Source organism: Neolamprologus multifasciatus, chromosome 22 (assembly GCF_963576455.1).
Source record: "Neolamprologus multifasciatus chromosome 22, fNeoMul1.2, whole genome shotgun sequence".
In the NCBI taxonomy this organism is placed as follows: Eukaryota; Metazoa; Chordata; class Actinopteri; order Cichliformes; family Cichlidae; genus Neolamprologus; species Neolamprologus multifasciatus.
In genome coordinates, this window is record NC_140459.1 from 23,480,481 (window position 1) to 23,500,818 (window position 20,338).

Genomic DNA, 20,338 nt, shown 5'->3' on the forward strand with positions numbered 1-20,338 from the left:
TTCATTCTTGAGTACATGTAATCACAGATTTCCAGAGGACTGTTTGTATCAATAACTTTTTCAGAAACCATAATTATTAAAACTACATGAAGAAATGCATGATTAATGTTCTAAAGCAGGGATTTTACATTCTGGGGCACATGCAGCCCACTTTGATCTTAACAAGGCCGAACCAGACAGTGAAAATACACGATAAATGAGTAGGATTACAGAAAAAGTGATGATAATTCATAGCGGACTGTCCTATATTTATCTGATATTGCATATGTTTTCATTCATTTGCAGAAAACGTACTTTTTAAAATTGTGAAGTCAAACAAAAAAAATGTTCAGAAGGCTTTAAATCCGTAAAACTAAATTTATTCTCACCAGAGAAGGTGATGTTGAATCCCTCATACGAAACGGAAAAGTCAGACAGGAAGCGGATCTGTGCTGTGTAGTTTCCAAACAGCCCTGCGCTGAGAGGCGGAGGCAAGGTGGAGCCCGTCAGCCTCCAAAGTGGCTGAGAGAAGCTGCTGTTCTCTGTCACCAATAAATGATCGTGAGGGCTCTCAAGGTGGAAGGTGTGGAAGGTGAACTGGACACCTGAATACGAGGAGATGAAAGAGCCATTGTTGAAATGTTTTGGTTTTTTTTTTATCTTTACATAACTTATATACGCATAATAATAAACATCACATACATAATAATCATGAAGGTGGAAAAAAACATTGAAAACACAATATTTTCTATATCATAACACATACAGTACAAATTCCCTATCCTTTTCCAAACACGTCTGCACCTGTGCAGATAAAGCATCTGCAAATAAGGCTCAGTCAGTTTGATATGAGTGCTCGACCAAAGGCTGGAGAATCATCCCATGGCGCCGTAGCCTTAGGCCAGCCTCTCAGCAGCCCGGCCTTACAAAGACAGCTTGTTCGGCAAAATAAAAAGGCCACTCAGTAGAGGGAAATGACATTGTAACAGAAATTGAATTTGACTGCCGCATGTGTCGACACGGAGTTTCTCTGCTAACCTTTGCCGTGGGAGGTCTCGATTATCCACGTGCAGTTCAGGTTATGCGGGTAAAAGTCTGGGAAGCCGGGAGACAAGATGGTGCCGGCGTTGCCCTGGATGTAACCTCCACACAATGCTGGTGACGCGGGACGAATGGAAACAGTGGAAGATGGATGAAGGAGAGAGGTGAGCGCAGAAGCAAAATCAGAGAGGACACGAAGACAGAAATAACGGTCCCCACAAATAAATAAATAAATGCTAAAACCGTCTGTGCAATTCCAATGTGGATGAATGCATTTTCCAAGAGGTGCCCTTCAAGATGGCACACAAAAAGACCGAGTGGATGTTAACAATATCATTAGAGAGGACGGGAGAATCAATACTGTCCTTAAATATAAAAGCATTTACAGACGAGGAAAAAGGGAAACATCAAAGGGTATGTTCACTGCCGCACATATAAAACATTTCTGATGAAATGAAGCAGAAACTTTTAAAGTCTAAAACAAGAGTCCTTGAAAGAAATGTTATCGTCTCATATGGATTTTATAATAACTCAAGAATATATAGCTATTTAAATGTGATGCAATATGAAGCAAAGTGCTTAAAATGATTTCTCATGTTTCATCTCTAACAACACACAACAATGAGTTTAGCTTTAATCTCATTTATGTGTGGGGAGAAATCTGGCAGGGGGACCATTCATTTCTAGGTCAATATTATGGAGCGTACCATCACAGCTAGGCAGGGGGCGACTCCACTGAAAATTGGGTTCACATTCTAATGGCTCGGAGTCACTAAGCGTGTACCCTGCGTCGCAACTAAATGTCACCAAAGCTCCGACGTAGAAGTCGTTCCCGTGTCGCTGCCCGTTGACGGGGATGCCAGGATCCACGCAGTGATCTGATTGTAGCTGCAGGGCTGCAGAGTGAAGAGAAAATAAAGGATAAATGACATTTGATCAGAGGCAGACACAAAAGGCTCAGAATTCACCTGCAAGTGTAATTATCATAACGGGTTACGAGGAGGTCAACAAATGTTCAAGGGCAGTTTACTTTTATCAAACGATTCTTATAAATAATTCAAACGCATATCATTTTTCCACAGAAATGAACCAATAAGAAGTTTTCAAAGTACTCTTCTGCTCCACCTCGCGTGGTGAAGTTGTGCTTATAGTGAATTATTGAAGCTTTGCAAAGATTTCGCCACAGAGAAAGTGGAAAAGGTTGCCAGTATATGCTGCAAAGGTGGGAACGAGGCTAGGCAGAAATGTGTAAGTGTGAAACCACGGGAGTGTAAATACAGTCTCGAGCTTGGCAATATGTCAGGGCAGAAATATATGAAAGAAAAACCCATTTTCTTTCTGATTATACGTATTCTAATAACAGTGGCATCGTGGTGAATTTACATTTACATCTACAGCCAAAACTGAATAGCTTTCACACGTGCAGTACAGAAAATAGGCTACCCAATCTACAGTCGGGGAAACAATTATTTGATCCCATGGTGAATCTGATAGTTTCCCTACTTCCAAAGAAACAAACTGTCTCTAATTCTTATGATAGTTTCATTTTAATGGAGAGAGACAGACTACCAACACTGCATAAAGGTTATTTAAATCGATTTGCATGTCATTGAGTGAAATACGTATTTGATCAAAGAACATGACTTAATACTTGGCGAAGAAACCCCTGTTGGCGAACAGTCAGTAAGACTGTAGTTCCTGTAGTTGGTCAACAGGTGGATTTTGGTCCACTCCTGTTTACAGAAACTAAATCTTTCAGGTTTCGTGGCTGCTGCTTAGAAACTCATATTTTCAACTCCTTCAACAGTTTTTCTATAGGACTGAGGTCTGAAGACTGGCTAGGCCACTCCATAGACTTAACGTGCTTCATCTTTAACAACTCTTTTTTTCCTTGGAGATGGTTTGGGGTCAGTGTCATGCTGGAAGGTCCATCCATGACCCATCTTCAGTGTTCTAGCTCAAGGAAGGAGGTTCTTGTCGATGATTCGGCCTTGTTCTTTGGTTCCTCAATTAGCAGAAAAACAGCCCTCAAGCAAAATGTTTCCATCTTCATGCTTGACTGTGGGGATGGTGTTACTTGGGACATACTCGGGATTTCTCTTTCTCCAATCACAGCAGGTGATTGGAGCTCAGTTTTGGCACTTTCTCCCTAGCCTTCTCTGAATCATTGTTCACGGGCAAACTTAAGATGGGCATGTGCATGAGGCTTCTTGAACAGGGGGGACCTTGGTAGTGCTGCAAGACTTTAGTCCATCACAGTGTAGCGTGAGATCAATGGTGTTCTTGGTGATTCTGGTCCCAGGTGTAATCAGATCATTTGCAAGCTCCTCCTGTGAAGTTTTATTCTGATCCACCACCTTTCTCATGATCATCCACACCCCATGAGGAAAGTACGGCACCAGCAGTCACTTTCTCACCAAGCTTCTTGCTAACGGCCTTTGGCAGGACGACAGTTTCGCCCCTGATGTCCTTTGACAGCTCCTTGGTCTTGGTTGTAGGGGATCAAATTCATATTTCGCTCAATGACATACAAATCAATTTATAATGTTTATGTATGTATTTATGTGTTTTCCTGGATTTTGGTTGATATTCTGTCTCTCTTCATTAAATTAGAGCCTGCTCATTTATTAATAAGAGAGCAAACAAATAATTATTCCCCCACTGTATATGCAACAGATGTATTTCTTTTAGCGTCTGTGGTGCATAAGTGAACAAACTGCTTCCTGTGTCACTGTGTTCAAACGTGGTAGGCCCTTACTTTCATAACGTATACGGAAGCCAATGTCCGAGTGGCTCTTGTCAGTGGTGAATAGGAGATACAGGAAGTTGGAGGTGCTGATCAGGAACTGGGGAACTTGTGTGCCCTGGTAACTACCAATTAGTGGTGAAGAGGGAAAACGTCCATCTCGCACCTCGAGGACATCATAGTTAACCTCGGTGCGAAACCTGAAAACACAAAGCAAAGCTTTTTTTTGACTGCACCTCACAAGATCCGAGACAATAATGTATGACTTTAGTAAATGATTGTTGAAATAAAGAACTAAACAATCATAGTATTTGTAATATGCTAAAAATGTATATGTGAACTAGTCTGTCTTACATGAGTATCTCAATTCAAACCTCATCATCTTCATTGTTAAGTCAGATCTACAATAAATGCAAAGCTCGGTTACAAATCAAACAAAGTGGAGCCTGCCCTGGAGCTCCACACCATCACACAACAGTGACAAATCCACTGGGACTTCTGTCCATTTATTTGAAATTAAGCAGCACGAAAGCAGAATATCAAACGAACAGACGGGAGTCTACAGGTAAGATCTGCATTAGTAGATTGTATCAAAAATAAGGTTTCTCATATTCCATAAATATATTTGCCTTCTGCTAAATTATCAGGGAAAAGAGATCAAGAGTGGACAAAGAGCTCATTTTCACTTCTTATTTTAATCTGTGCTTGACTAACTGGATAAAACTTGATGAAATGAACAATCTGTCAAGTAAATGAATCAATATGGTCCTAACCAAAAACAGGCAATGTAGAGAATCCCATCTAAAAATGTATTTTTGACATTTAGCCAGTCAGTGTAATAACAGTGGTAACTGTAAAAAAGCGATCGATGGTGCTTTTGGAGAATCCTGAGACATTTGGCTTTGGTGGGTGTATGCAGTATTTCAATAGCATGTATGTGTGTTTCCGTCTTTGTTGCCTGAGCCACTTCATCTTCAAAGCGTGAATAAATTGCTTAGTTTCAGAACCGTGTCATCTAAATGAAGCGGTTTGTGATATTTTATTGATGTTACATGAAAATTAAAGAGCAACAAACATTTACGCGCTATTCATTTTGCATGGCCCGCTGTTGTGGAAGCGCTCAGGATGAGCCGGGTTAGCGAGGATGAGCCTCAGTGAAACACTGATGTAGCATTTTATCCTACGACTGTCACTCTCTCAAACATCAGGACAAATCACATCCACATCCCATTTCCACAGTCTCTCTTGACAGACCATCTCAACTTACATAGCCCTTTGTATTGTGTGTGTTTGCGTACTTAGGGCTCAGGATATCAAATGAAAGCATCAAACCCCTCTGAAGGACTTTAGTAAATAAAGCAGTATTATCTTGGTTGGTGGATGTGTTGAAGTGCATTAGATCTACTGCATTACTGCGATAAAGGAAAGGCATTGGGAGAGGTTAAAGTGAGACATAACGATATAAGAACACAGTGATACAGTGAGAAGGTAAAAGCAATAAAAATCCAAGCCTGTTATGAGAAAACAGAAAGTGCTGGCACAAGAGCAGTTGCTATGTGGGTGACTCACTTGTCGAAGATGATCTTGATGGGGTAGCCTGGAGGAGCCTCAATGATCCATTCACAGTTAAGGGCCTCCTTGTATAGTTCTGGCCAGCCAGGGGAGAGGATGATTCCACTGGGAGCCTTCAGATCCCCTCCACACGGGGCTAACGCAGAGAGATGAAATGCAGGTAGAGAAAAAACAGATTAAAAAATAAAAAATGAATGCACGTCTATCCTGGATGATGTATGCCATTGCCCACAGATGTTCCCATGCATCAGCTGGGGCTCATCCCATTTCTTTTTGCTGCCAAGGTTTATCTTATGGAAGCTGGTGACAGCGCGCTTCAAGGTTAACCGCTTCTCCCGGAACACGCGTGTCAGTGTTTGTGTGTCTGTGTGCACGTGAGCATTTATTACGCATTTGTGTGCCACCTACGCAAGGAGTCAGGGTTTTAAACATATCATCGAGCCCTTCTCCCATCAAAAAGACAAAACGGGACGTCTTTGATCGCTAGCACAAAAGACACTTGAGTGCGCCGACCCCTCTCCTGCACCCTAATCTCTGTTACAGCTCACTTTGCCGCATCTCCTTTTAACTGCCTATCCTTAACCAGAACACACGGGCACGGTGGACGGCTTCGTTACTGTGCCAGCTCCTCGCTCCCTTTGAAGTGGAATGATTTAATCAGCCAACTCAGCATACTGAAGGACATCTATAAAACGCATTACGCTACAAACGCAGGGGTATGATAGATGGAGGAACACAAAATTGCTGTGGCACACGGGGGTGGGGTGGTGGGGGGGTTGTGACATGTTTTAATAGTGGTGCCTCCTTTGCGTATCACGGACAGAGAACCTGATTAAGTCCCTTGGAGCTCCAGCCATGGTGACTGCACCTAAAGCGGCTAGTTAATGGCGAGTATTATCTAAACTAAACTACTTCTTGGTGATAGTTCATTGAGTATTGAGTCAGGCAGAGATGATTGTTCAGTTCTCTCTATATAAGCAAATTATGGCCGCTGCATCACAAACTGGAAAGAACAAAGCCTCCGGGTCATCACCAGCTTCAATTTGAGCTCAGCTGTCACTGACATAAAGTTACTGAGAATGGAGTAATTAACTATATCTCCTTTAACTATTTGAGAAAAATCAAATTCAGGTGGAATTATTACTATTATTAGTATTATTTTATAACATTTTTGCGTAATTAGCTAGCTATACCATCAAAACTACTACTCGCGATTCAAAGTTTGCTAACGTTTGTATACAAGAGGTGACAAAAACTATTTTTTGGGCGGTATTTGAGGCAAATAGCTGGCTGGGTAGTACCATTGGGAGATAAGAACTGCAGAAGCATTCAGAGAGACTGGGACATCAAACCTCCAAAGTCCAAACTGGTACAGATATTTTAATCTCTCTTTTTTTTCTCCTTAGTTTGTTTTTGCAAGTCGTATTCTGAACTTAGTTTTGAACTTTTTTTGTGTGTGTGTGTTAGAATTTTTTATTATTCTAACCAAATAGTCTTTTATCTTTGGGACATCCTGTGAACCTTGGATATTTTGCATATAGAGGGTCATACATTTTACTGAAGTGCTTTTTAGAAGGACATAAAGTAACTAGTAGAGTGAACACCAAGGTAACGAGGTGCAGTATATAATAAATAAATAATGTGGATTTTTTCTGATATATACAATTTACTAGTCTTCTGTACAGAGAAATGTAATGAATAAATAAAATAGAAACACTAAGGTTCTAGCTCTTTGTTACATGCAGAAATAGAAACGGGGGAGCAATTTGTTTCAATATGAAATGTAGATCATAGATCGTCTCTGACTTCCCTGCTCCCCTTGGGTCAACCTTCCCTTATTACTGGTAACATTTTATGTACTTGTTCTTTCCCTAATATGGTTAAAAGGATATTTAAGAGTGATTGGAGCGTGTAATCTAAACCTTTGAAGTCCCTGCAGCTGTACGTATGTTTGTCCAGGAAGGGGTTTTCATTTGTTCTGCTCCATATTTTTCTTCAGGCATCTTTTAGCAAAAGGATTCATTTTCCTCCAATAATCTCTTCAACTGCTTAGGTGTCAGCCACAAATGGTAAGCCAGAGGTGTCAAGCATAAGGTCTGGGGGCCAGAATCCCCTTCAGAAGGATATATTCTCCCGTTTAGCTGTGTTATACCTCCAGGACAGTCCGGGTGATGAGCTATCAGAAGTTTTTTTTTCTTCTAACGGTACACACGAGCCCTCTTACACACCTTCACAGCGAGGAACAGCGTTGTCCCACACCACATTGCCGTCCTTGAGAATGCAGGAGATGGTCAGGGAGCCATGGGTCTTAACAAATCCGTCCTCGCACAGGAATGAGATGGAACTGCCCAGCTGAAGGCTCTCTCCAAAGCGTTTCCCATTAACCGGCACACCCGGGTCTGGGCACTCGTTGTGGCGGAACGCTTGTGGAAGTGCAGAGAAGAGATGGGGGTTAGGAGCACAGAGTCATCTTTTAGAAGACTTTAGAAAAAAAACACCACTATTACAGACTACTTAATACATTAGCTATAAACAGGAAAAATACTTTCCCTGTTGCTTAAAGTCTTTGCTTGATAATGAAATGGAAAAAGAGTCTATAATTCTGCTGATATTAATCCACATCACATGCTACACGTCCTGTGTGAAGACTCCAAAATAACTGCTCGAGTTTCAAGACAAAACTTATTTTGTCATTGTACCGTCAGCACTTAGCCACTCCAGCATGTAACAAGCGGGAATTTGTTTCACTTAGTCACACTGATTCAACCTGCTGCAGTCATTCTACAGGGTGGGAAACCACACCGTATGCAGATCATCAGTGCCAGATGACACTGCTGAAGTAATCGTGAGGTAAACAAACAAGGGCAATTGCTTTCATGCAGCCTCACAACTTTATCAATCAGGCCTCTCGATGAAATTTCAAGTAGAAAGAGCACAAAGAAACACAGTCATACAAGAAGAGTCATAACCCTGAAACACGGCCTGTAAACAAATACATCACCTCGGCTGCTATCTCTCTCACTTACTCTCACTCTTGTAAACACATGCGATGGTATTTGACGCGTGTAGGTGTTGATGAATCCCTGTTCTGTAGCCACTGGACCCAAACCAAGTGCCAGCTACACCTCATCCATCACAAATATCTTATTCATTAACGCGCCAGAAATTGCCTAAATACAGTTTGGCATGTCCTTAATTAACATGAATGATGAAAGTTGTGTGCTCAGCCCCACAACCTCCTCAAAAACCGTCCTGCAGTTAGATGACACTGTTCTCGGGAACAAACCGTCATCTTCAATTAACTGCTCGTGGCATTCGTTCGGCACGGTTATTTATTTATTCATCTAGCATGCTAATTAATGCATTAGCCGCCATGTGTTGTCCACATTGTGGCTTTCCAGATGCACCTGGGCTTGGTTGATGTCGTGTCTGCAAATGAGCTCGTGCAAAGGGGGTGGGGGGTGGGGGAGTGCATTCTGGCCTTGCTGAGCCGATATAGATTAACATCAAAGAGATATTTTAGTGAGAGCCGAGGTTAAGTTGAAACAGGATGAGCAATCTTCACAGTATACTGTAAACAGGCATCATTGTGCACTGGATTTAATGAACATATAAATAAACAGTAAGAAATCTCTGTCATGGAGGGGATTTGATTTAAATATCCTAATACAAACCCAGCTGCAGCTGCGGCTATCCTCTCAGGGCTTTGTTAAGTGTTAGAACAAAACTTGTATGCCAATGCTGATTCATTGATTCATACTATAAGACATATATGTAAGACTATGGCTCAAATTGACTAAATGTGGCAAATTAGCGTCTGAGTGCAGTGCCTACATACTGTACTCGTACTGTAGGTGTGGTTAGTTTTATGAGTGATTTACAAAAGTTGTGCTGCTTACTAAAAACAAGGGCAGTTGGTTTATTTCAATATCATGCGCAAAAACACAAGATGTGCTTTTTTTTTGCAGTGTTAAGTATCGGTGTATTTATGTTTATATCAGCTTGCATGCTTGATTTAATTAATCTCTCACCATATTTTACAACTTGCGAAAGGAATTCTCAGAAATACGACTGCAACAGGGTCAGCAGCAAAAACCTCTGAGCTCCCACCTCCTACACGCAATCCTGACAATCTGCAATCTGCATTCCCTTTGTAAATACCAACAGCACTTTTTTTTTAACGCCAAAACCCAGGTCGCGCTGGCACACTGAGTTAGCAAATCTGGCCTTAACCATAGTAGATATTTGCTGTATATATTAATATGTAATCATGTTGACTGTATTGTTTGGCTTCTAATTACATTATATTGATTCTGTTCATTTTTTCATCTTTTTTTGGGGGGTTGCCAATCAGCCAGGATTTCGGGTGAACTCATAAGGTGGATAAGGTGGGGCCAGGTTTCACAATGAGCTCACCCGAAACCCTGGCTGATTGGGACCCACACCCAGTTTCAGACCTTTGCTCAGGCGATTAGAGGATCATCAGGGGGTCCTTTTGTCCCTCTGTGGGGGGATACTCCGACTAGGTTTAAATCTGGGACTCCCCACCATTTGACCTTAGAACTGAAGAAGCTTCTCGGATGAGAGGTGAAACGTCTTCAAGCAACTTAAAGAAGTCCAGACGCTTTTCTTTGCAAGCTCCTTTGACTCCCTACCGAGTTATTTTCTTTGGCGTAACGTAGAAGAATTTCAATACCAGGCTCATAACACAATAGTGTGCATGCAATGAGTCCTGCTTCCAAACACTCAGAACAAAGTATAACCATAAAAACGGTTTACCAGAACTGCAGCCAGTGTGCTTCTAGAATTTCCTCAGAAGTCAGCAGCTACCCAGCACAGAATATAATGACCACAGGTGCAAATGCATCTGTCAGGTAAAGATGCTACATCTTCGCTTGGGTTTTATTTAGATGTCAAGTTTCTATTTAGACAATAAAGTGAGGGTTTGTCATTTTTCTTTGAGTGTCTAAGTAATGTTTAGCCAGTTTATGCAGTCTATGGGAGACAAGCACAGAGATACTGTGGATGATTCATGAGCCCTATTGTATGTGTGCGCGAACACTGACACACACACACACACACATACTGAAAACATGCACAAACAATTGAGAATACAAAACATCCAACGGTCAATGTGGGCTTTTGTGATAAGCTTTAAAGACTTCACTTTATCTCCTTTGAGGTACTTACTTGTAAATGTGATGTTAAAGCCTCTGTCTGTGTAGGTGTGGTCAGTCAGGAACTCCAAACGGGCTACATGCGCACTGGTTGTTATGGGAGGAGGCAGGACATCACCAGAGAAGGTCCCCAGGATAGGAGATTCAGCCTGACAAAGACAGATAACGATTTTCTGCTGAGACCAAAGCTATATTCAGCTTAAAAATCATTAAAAAAACCCAAAACAAGATCAGACAGATCCTACAGTGAGGTAGACAGATAAAGCGATAAAGTCCAGTGAGACTGGAAGAAAGGTTGTTTAACTTGTACGCATAATTACAGAGGCTGCTTTTCCTGCTGACAAGCACCGTGACTGATAGACAGGTCAGCAAAGAGCATTTCAAAGTAAGCGAGGACATCCGCTTATGCGCTACCTTTCCCCCATCCTTGATGGAGAGGAAGTCAAACTGCTTCTCCATGCTGAGGTCGTTGAAGGCCAGATTGATTCTGCTCTCAGGGTTGGTGATGATGAGCCACACACAGTGCATATTGTTTCCGTACTCCTGAGGGTAGTTGGGAGATAGCAGCACCCCCGATGGAGTGGTAAAGTTGAAGAAACAGGAAACTATAGGAGAGATAGAGAGATAGAGACAAAGACTGCGGGTGAGAGGAAGAAATACAGATAAGCAACATAAAAATGAGAATTGTTCAGGAGACTGAAAACAAGAGGCAAATTCCATTTCCTTTGCTGACAACAAGCCACTATGACTTGATTCATTTTACTGAATCTGTACCACCTCAAGACACACGTGCCGTAGACATATTTCATAAGAAGGAGACAACTCCAATAACCACCACTGTGCTGACAACAACCTCGGGCGACGTGCAACCTAATACATGTTACATTTTAGAATAACTCCACTTTTGCTGTGTTCACCTTCCTGTCCCCACTATTCAAGCAATTTAAGGTGTCGACCGTGTAAAAACACTACAGACTACATTAGCATTTAAGTCTGGATAGGAACAAAGTGACACTTGAACGATGATTCAGGCACTCATGTTCACTTTCTCATGGGGTCTTATCAGTACCGTAATTGTCGGGCTATACGGCGCTACTTTTTGCACAAGCTTTGAACCCTGCGGCTTTTAGTCAGGTGCGGCTTTTCTATGGATTGTCCATGATTTTTGTCATATCGTAAGACGATTTGTTTTGTTTGTTCCACTGTTGTACGGCACTACGTTGCCTGGCGGAAGGGCATGTGATCAGACACACAGTATCGGGGTTCAAGAGTGGTATGTTGGTCACATGTCCATCCGCCAGGCAACATAGTGCCGTACAAGTAGTGCGAAAAACAAACTTCAAAGTAGCGCTATGCTTTCAGTGGGAGGCGTGGATGACGAGCGGAGATAAACTTGCGAAAAGCAAGTTATGCTCAACTCCACCGGTGGAATCTGACAGCGTGGAAAAGTGTGAAAACATCCATGATCACCAACGGATGTCGAAGGGCTGGACTGCTGCATGATGGAGAGGAGGACAACGCCACGGCCCTTCTGAGGGTGTTCGACACCGACACTGACAACGAGGATTTCTTTGGTTTTGAAAGTGACAACGAAGGAAAGAAGCTGAGAGTGGATGACGCAGCCATCCTGAGCCTGTTCGTTTCCGACACTGGAGAAGAGGACTGTTTGTTCCACTGTTGTAGTGCGCAGGAAGATGGTGGTGAATGACTGACTTTTCTTCTTGTTAAAGCCGTGTCACTGCACCTGAGCCTAAAAGGTAGTCCGAATCTATTTTTCTGGTGTGCTGTAGGTTATTGTTATGTACTACATTTGTTACTCATTTATGAAGCACAGTACATGTTTCGTACTTGTAATTACCGTTACTTGTACATATACCTAAAAAGTTATGCAAATATGTGCCCATAACTTGTTTTTCAAAATATTAATAAAAGGGGTGTGTCTCCAAACAGCCATCTCTTTCCTGACAATTCCCTTTGTGCATATTCTCTTACATATGATAAGTCAACATTGAAACACCTGCGGCTTTTAGTCAGGTGCGGCTAATGTATGTACAAAACAGGATTTTCCCCTGATTTTGGCTTGTGCGGCTAATATTCAGGTGCGCTTTGTAGTCCGGGAAATACGGTAATTGCTTATGCGTGCCTTACTGGTCAGATCCTGTGACCCTTTTCCACAAGACAACAAGACTGCCTAGACCACCAGCAGTTAATTGAAAGCCATGGTTGACATTTTTTGTCAGTGCAAACAGCTGTTGCATTGCTAAATTCTTCAGTTTGTCACTCTTCTGGTGACTACATGCACAGGAGATAAGGCGAGCAATATGTTGAGCATTACGTGACACTTTTTTAGGTGTCAGTATGGACAGAAATTGCTTCTGAAAAGCATCCAGATGAACGTGCACGTATTCTTAGGCTCATCAAAGGGTTACAGATAATCAAAGGCATCATTTTAGACAAGGCAAATTAAGAATGTTTGCTTTACTAAGGTGTCCTAGCTGGATACATTATACTTTTAGCTGACAGTAGGACCTAACAAAAATCAACAAATCTCATTTAAGCATGATATGCTGAGTGACAAGGAGGATAAAATAAGATGCTTGGTAAAAATAAACGTACTGGCAACTCTCTCACTATGAAAACACACAATTGAACAGTTGTACGTTAGTAAAGCATGCGATCACATTTACAGCGTCATGTTCAACGGCAAAAGCAATCCGGCTGCACTGTTTCAACATGACTATAATATTTTGTTAAACGTTAACTAAATAGCCCATTTTTTCATAGTATTATGCAGCCAAAATGACTTTTGGGCCAGGAAGCTCTCTGTCATTCAGCTCTGTGATGTTTATCTGCACACTGCAGCTTTTTGTCCATCCTATTGTCTCATCAATAATACAACAGTGGGTATTATCTGCATGGTCAGCTCTCTTCCCTCTTCTCCTCACCCTCTAATTCTCTCACTTTGTGTTTGTCTTTCATGGTGTTAATTAGCTAATAATCCCTGCTATTGTTTCAAAATCCACAGCCTCTGCAAGGCAAACTGTAAGGATAATGTGACAATTTATTATGCAGCCCTCCCTGCACTCGTCCGTGCGAGCAGTGTTCGATTCATGCACGTGTGTGCGCGAGGTGCACGTCGAATCGGAGGGGAGTCGTCCAGTAACTTACAAACGCAGCTGGGTTTCTTAGCTGACCACTGGTTGTTCTTCTGACAGGTGATGTTCTTCTTCCCCACCAGCTCGAAGGCAGGCAGACACTCGAAGTACAGTCTGTCCCCGTGACGGAAACCTGTCCCCTCCCGCTTGCCGTAAGCTGGAATTCCAGGATCTCCACAACTGCCTTGCTCAATCTCTGCGCAGGTGGACGTAAATACATAAGACAGAACAATTCAGCAAGCAATAGACTTGTGCACATTTCTGTGTCATGCAGAGAAAGATGAATTTGTGGTGTACACAGTACAACTACAGAGAGAGAGAGGGAGAAAAAGCCTGCTCTGAGATGGTTCTGTCCCCTCCTGTTGGGGTTTGTAATGTTTGATAGTTTTATTATTGAGTTTTCTGCCACATCTGTTCACCTAATCATTGTCCCCAGTATATATGCCCCTGTTTCTGTCGGTCATCTGCCACATTGTACTCCTAATGTCACAGTTCTGGGTCTGTTGGACCCAGTATTTTGAGTTTATTATGTTTTGGTTTATTTTTGCATCATGGATTGTTTCTTGTTCTCTTGTTGTGGTTGTGATGATTATTATTAGAGTTTCATGTTTCTGTTATCCATGTTTTAGGAATTGTGGTTTCAGGTATAGTTCAGTTCCATGTGTCATTTTCTGTCTCTCTGTGTTGAGTCCGTGTCTCTGAGTTGTGATTCATGTTTCCTGTTTTATTGTGAAAGTCTTTGTCTTATGTTAGTGTGTGCAGCTTGGTTCCCCCCGTCACGTTAGCCCTGCTCTCTCCCAGCTGTGTCTCCCTCCTGTTGCCCATTCCCTCATTACTACCCTGTGTATTTAAGCCCTGTGTTTTCCTGTGCTCGGTGTCGCGTCGTACCCTCAGATCCTGCCTGTGTGTTCCAGTTAGTGTTTTCATGTTTGGTTTCTGTTTTGTTGGTGCCAGCAATTGACCCTGTGCACGAGAAAATGCTAACTTCCTGGTTTGAGACCGGATGTGGGGTTGTACATTTCCGGTAGCTTTACTTTGCGGTCAATCGCTACTGCGAAGATATACTCCAAAATTGATGTCCAAAACTCGAAAACGGAACGATCGCGTTAAGTTACAAAGAGGAGAAGGTGGGAACACTCACCACTGTTGTGTCATAAAAATCTAATGATCAATTTTGACGTTTAAAGAGTTTAGATCGATCAGTTGTTTACATCATTAAACACAAGCAGAACTGCATTACTGCATGCAGAAGACACATCGTCCACATTCAGAAGCACATCTCTGTATAGTGACTGGTCTTATGATTTAAACAGGCAAATGTTCAGCATTCAAACTACAGGTGAACAATAGTCAAACCAGATGTTTCCCCGTTATGTCGATATCAGCTAGTCAAGTACACACCTACACAGCATGTTAACAAACCGTGAAAAAAAGCCACACAAAAAATTAATGATTGCTGGTAACGGTTTCTATACATTAGTATTTACGAAGGGTATGTTGTGACTTACCCTCAAAATTACAGCGGTCCCTCGCTATAACGTGGTTCACCTTTCACCTCGCTGTTTCGCAGATTTTTTAGTGCAAGTTTGCATGCTTTTTTACGTCCTGCGTCCTGATCGCTGCAGACGATCTCCTCCGTCTCTCCTGTACAGTACAGAATCGCTGCATCTATCGCTAGCAGTGTGACTCTGAAGTGCAGTGCTGTATGTCCACGATGTACACGAAACGTTTTGCACCGTCAAAAAATAAAATTGGCTACTTGATTTCACCTATCGCTGGTTATTTTTAGAACATAACACCCGCATAAACGAGGGACAGCTGAGAAATATAACATTTGAATCCATTTTCTCTTTTCCCCTGAGGCGTGGGGGAAAAATATCGACAAGTCGATGAACATCATTTACAGATATATTGGGTAAATGCCCGAGACATCTATAGAAATGTAAATCGCCACTTTATTTATTTATTTGCTTAACTTGTTTTGGACCATAAACAGGGCGCGAATAGGACACCGGAAACAAAGCTCCCCACAGGAGTTTCTGCACCGGAAGTAGCATATGCTAACGTGCACATAGTCAATAAAGCTGTGGTTTTCAGTTATATTTCCGTCTCAGAGTCCTGCACTTGGATCCACATCTCCACCTGCCCGCACACAGAGCCCTGACACTTAAAAAGTAAAGGTCTGACTATTTATTTAAGTTTTTATTAATGTAGTTAGTAGACCCTAGCTTGTTCTTCCTTGAAGTCTGCTAATGTACTTGTCTGCAAAGTTTGCATTTGCTGACTGAGCTCTGTGTATGACAACTACTCGGATGAAAGATTTGGATTTTACTTTGTCGCCCTCTGGAATCTGAATCTGGATCCTCTTCCTCATGAAACTACAACAGATATGATTATAGCTCCCATTGGTTTTTTCCATCCATCAATTTTCTTTCGTTTATCCAATTCTGGGTTGCACGGGGCCTTAAGTCTATCCTCATCCCCCATAGGGCGAGAGTTGGGATACACCATGGACAGGCTGTCACAGGGCTGACACAGAGAAACAGACATACATTCACACACATTCACACCTAAGACTATTTTAGAATCACTAATCAATAATTTAGAATCAAACATCTCTTTCGCTGAAAGAGGACGTTTGTAAAAATGGTGATTTGGAGTCAAAATAATGGAAAATACAATGAAATACAATACAATGCTGCTTAAGCACCAACTCTCCGATGAACCATTGCAACAGCACATTCCCTGCCCCCTTTTCCTTGCAGCGGAGTAGCAAAATACATTTTTAACTCACGGGAAACACTGAAGGGCACATCGCATGGAGAATAAGAGCGGCTCCACATTATCTGCATCAAGCATTTATGCAAAAGTGTCATTATGGGAAATGCAGTTGTTTACCACCCACAAGATCAATATGGATTTAATCTCTGCAAATTCAGAACGCTGATAAGTCCGGGCTTTGTTTCAGATAACGCAGTTTGTGCATAAACCTTCACTGACTTTGACGTTTACCTTTGTTGACGCCGACATGAATGAACTCCCTGTCTCTTTACGCACTGTTTTCCACTTTGGTCTCTTTACTGTGTCTTTGTTTTCCCAAACTATTACCTTCTAATCGTGCAAATCTCCCAAGTGCTTCTTCCTCCCCCCACTGTCCCATGGAAAATGTACTCCTCGACTTACTGTGTGACAAACTACCTCGTTCGTGTTGGGAGCTGATGTGAGTACTTCACGACTCGTGCGCAAAATGCACCCGCACCTCTGCGACCACTCTTCTTCCTTAAAACCAAACACGCCAATTTCATTATTGCAAGATTTATGCGGCCTCCTTCGTTCACTAACTCTTTTTTTTTTTCTACTTTTCTCAGGTCTTAGATTGCAGATGGGAATGCTGAGGCATCCTATTGAGGCATCTGGATGGGGGAACACAGAGAGCGAATAAGCTCATCCATCCAGGAAATGATGGCAGGGCCTAATACGATTTTAAATCGCACCGGGGGTGATGCTGGGTATAAATCCATACTCAGCCCTAACAATGATCATCATTTAGAACACATATTTAGAGCTCACTGCTGTTTGGATGTATGGCTGTCCTGAGGCCGCCTCATTCACAAGACAACTCATTGATCTTACGTGGAAGTCACCTTTAAAAGGGGTGGTGGGGGGGATGCTGAAAGCAAGTTTTGAGGTGAATCCGAGAGAGAATGAGAGCGAATGGAGGGAATGACAGAAACCAGATCTGTAAAGAGAAATCCAGCTGTAACGCAAACACATATCTACATATTAATGCACACGCGTGCAAACACAAACAAGATCATGCAATCACTTGTTCGTCCCTACACCCATAGGCCTCTCTGCCTCATGGGTCCCTCCAATTACAACTTTAGGAAAAATTGGCTTAATATATAAGAATCCTTTGAAGTGTGTGTGTGAGCGTGTGTGTGTGTGTGACTGTCTCTCTTGCTTAAAACATATTTATAAAAGTGTGTGTTGCACATATGAAAGCATCTTGTACACAACATACACAGGGTGGTAAGTGAACAAAACAGCTGCTGATTCTCATGAATAAGGGAAGAGATGTAAGGGCGTATTTGTCGTCCTTCCCTGACATTCCAGAATAATCCGGGCAAGTTAATGGGACTCGGACTCGAATTACTGTCAACAGCTACACTGCAATCTCCTAAGGCCTGGGATGACAAAAGGACTTTATTTGTCAAGTTTATTGGTATAACCCAGTACTGCACACAATGTCTCAGTGGGCTCTAAAGGCTCTCAGTTCCACTACTGAATCATCACTGAATTGCAGTCGCATTTAAAAGTACATGAAGATAATGGTAACCTTGCAATGAGGCGAAAATTCAAAATTCTGTCAACAGATGCTTTCTCAACTGCTGCTTTGCTAACAGATGATTATATGCAATGTTTAATCATAAACTGTTAGTGCCCTGCACAATGAATGGGCTGGAGTACTCAAAATACAAATGACATGATGCTTTGTCCTCAGTGTTAGCCACTGTCCCATTGGTGCGTTCGTTTGCATCTGGATAACAATAAGTTCAAGTGTTTCATATCACATACCCTCAGTTGTCAGTATAAAGCACGACAGTGGTTGGGTTTTAGGCTCATTTGCATTAATACTGATTTTCTTTGCCAGCGCTGCATTTTCAGAACAGACAGAGCCCACTGCAGAGTGTGAGCAACCCACAACGTATGGGTAAGGTGGGAGTGTGGGTTCTGGTATGACTGTGTTTGCAATTACACTTGATGATCAGGCTTAAAATACAAGTAATTGAGAATGCAAATTAGATTTCGGGTGCTCCAATCTGGGAGGTGAAGTGGTTCAAAGCGTTTCTTCCCCTTCATTAAGTCGAACTCATTGTTTTAATTACACTTTGGTTCGGCATGCTGCTCCACTTTTGCTGTTATTTTTACTGATGAAAAATAAGCATCTGTGGGCAAGGGAGAAGACTTGCTGTGCTTCTGAGAGGCAAACAGCACACTTATCTAGAAGAAAAACCTTGGCAAACACCCCGTACTCACATGCTTTCACACTAGAAAACAGAACGCACACATACTCATTCACAAACCCACACTTGTATCTGATCTTCAAACATCCGTGCAAAAACACACATTGATCTATTGTTAAAGCTCACACACACAGACACGTAATTACACAGAGATAGACGCACTGGTATTAGACAGTAGGATGAATGTAGGTAGATGACCCACTGACTGTTTATGACCAGTTTAGTGAACGCAAATATGAGGTCTTGAAATAAGGTTGTTGTTTTGTATTGCAACATGAAGTACACAGAGATCAGAGGGTCTAAAATGTCATACCTTGTTATGATTTGAATACGTTTCATTATAGAAAATAATATATTATACAACTATATCAAAGTGGCTCCATTTTAATAGCATTCTTCTAGTAGCATTATCGTTACTTAGTCTATCTCTCCTATGCTCCACTGTGTGCGACACGGAGCTGAAGGGAAGCAGACGTGACATGTAGCTGGGGAAATAGAGAGCAAAGGAGAGAAGCAAAACAGCAGTAAAGACTCAAACTGAATTAAATTGAAAAGAGGACACAAACATCACCCATAAATTACTCAAATACTTGTTTGCTTATGTTTGGTTAATGTTTCTTTTTAATTCTTTGTTTAGTTGTTTTGCTGCCTGAGAGCTCCAGACTCAGAGGCACTGAGATCGCACGCAAAAAGGGAGACTTAATTTTCTCCTATAGTTCCAATTACTCTTCTTTTCCTTTTTTTGTTTGTTTCTTTGGGGGGTTTTTTGGTAGATATCATCCACATATTAGTTGTGTTCGTGATATGCCAGTATTGTGGTTGGCACCATCGCCTCACAGCAAAGAAAGTCCTGTGGTTGAATCCACGGCAGGCTGGGGCCTTTCTATGTGGAGCTTGTATGGTCTGTCTGCAAACTCTGGCGTCCTCCCACAGTCCAAGGACATGCATGTTGGGTTAATTGGTGATTCTAAATTGGCCGTATGTGTGAATGTGAGTGTAAATGGTTGTCTGTCTCTCTGTGTCAGATTGGCGACCTGCCCAGGGTGTACGCAACCTCTCGCCCTATGACAGCTGGGACAGTCTCCAGCCCAACTGCAACCCTGAATTGGACAAGTGGAAGAAAATGGATGAAATCGATGTCATATTACTGTTTAAAGTCTCATATGAGACAGATGCATAAACTCCAATGATTATGTCTTTGAAGCTAAACTTGGGATGACACATACTGGGAAGACCAGCAGCCAACTGAAGAAAAATGTGTTGTGTTAGAGCATATGATAGTTAGTCTTGAGCGGTGAGTCACAACGCATAAGCGTAACTGATCTAAAAAGAAATCCACTCCTATTTCAAACTGTAAAAGGAGAAAGTCGAGATTTAAAGTCTAACTATAAAGACTGCTTTTGCTTTTTAGCATCAGTGTACCACCGCACCATGATGACTCACTGCACAACCTCTAAAAAATACTTTACCATTAACATGACTCCCCTTTGATGCTACTCCTAAGATGATTTAACCTCCTAGGACCTGGCGTCCACATATGTGGACATCACATTTTTCGATGTCTAGACCGAAATACTTAATTTTTCCCTACAAGGGCTTGATATCCACTTACGAGGACATTATACTGCCACTGTTCTATCG

At 42.0% G+C, this 20,338-nt stretch overlaps 1 protein-coding gene across 1 annotated transcript in view; it reads right to left on the reverse strand.

Moving 5' to 3' along the window:
- csmd2 (CUB and Sushi multiple domains 2) overlaps nt 1-20,338 on the reverse strand; it is a 265,124-nt gene that overhangs the window by 98,995 nt on the left and 145,791 nt on the right. Inside the window, exons 13-21 of the mRNA XM_085147768.1 lie at nt 13,684-13,866; nt 10,930-11,120; nt 10,529-10,664; nt 7,567-7,761; nt 5,336-5,474; nt 3,779-3,966; nt 1,728-1,916; nt 1,018-1,134; nt 369-584 (exon numbers count right to left, since the gene is read on the reverse strand). Coding sequence (XP_085003894.1) covers nt 369-584; nt 1,018-1,134; nt 1,728-1,916; nt 3,779-3,966; nt 5,336-5,474; nt 7,567-7,761; nt 10,529-10,664; nt 10,930-11,120; nt 13,684-13,866 — 1,554 coding nt within the window. The remainder of the gene's footprint in view (nt 1-368; nt 585-1,017; nt 1,135-1,727; nt 1,917-3,778; nt 3,967-5,335; nt 5,475-7,566; nt 7,762-10,528; nt 10,665-10,929; nt 11,121-13,683; nt 13,867-20,338) is intronic.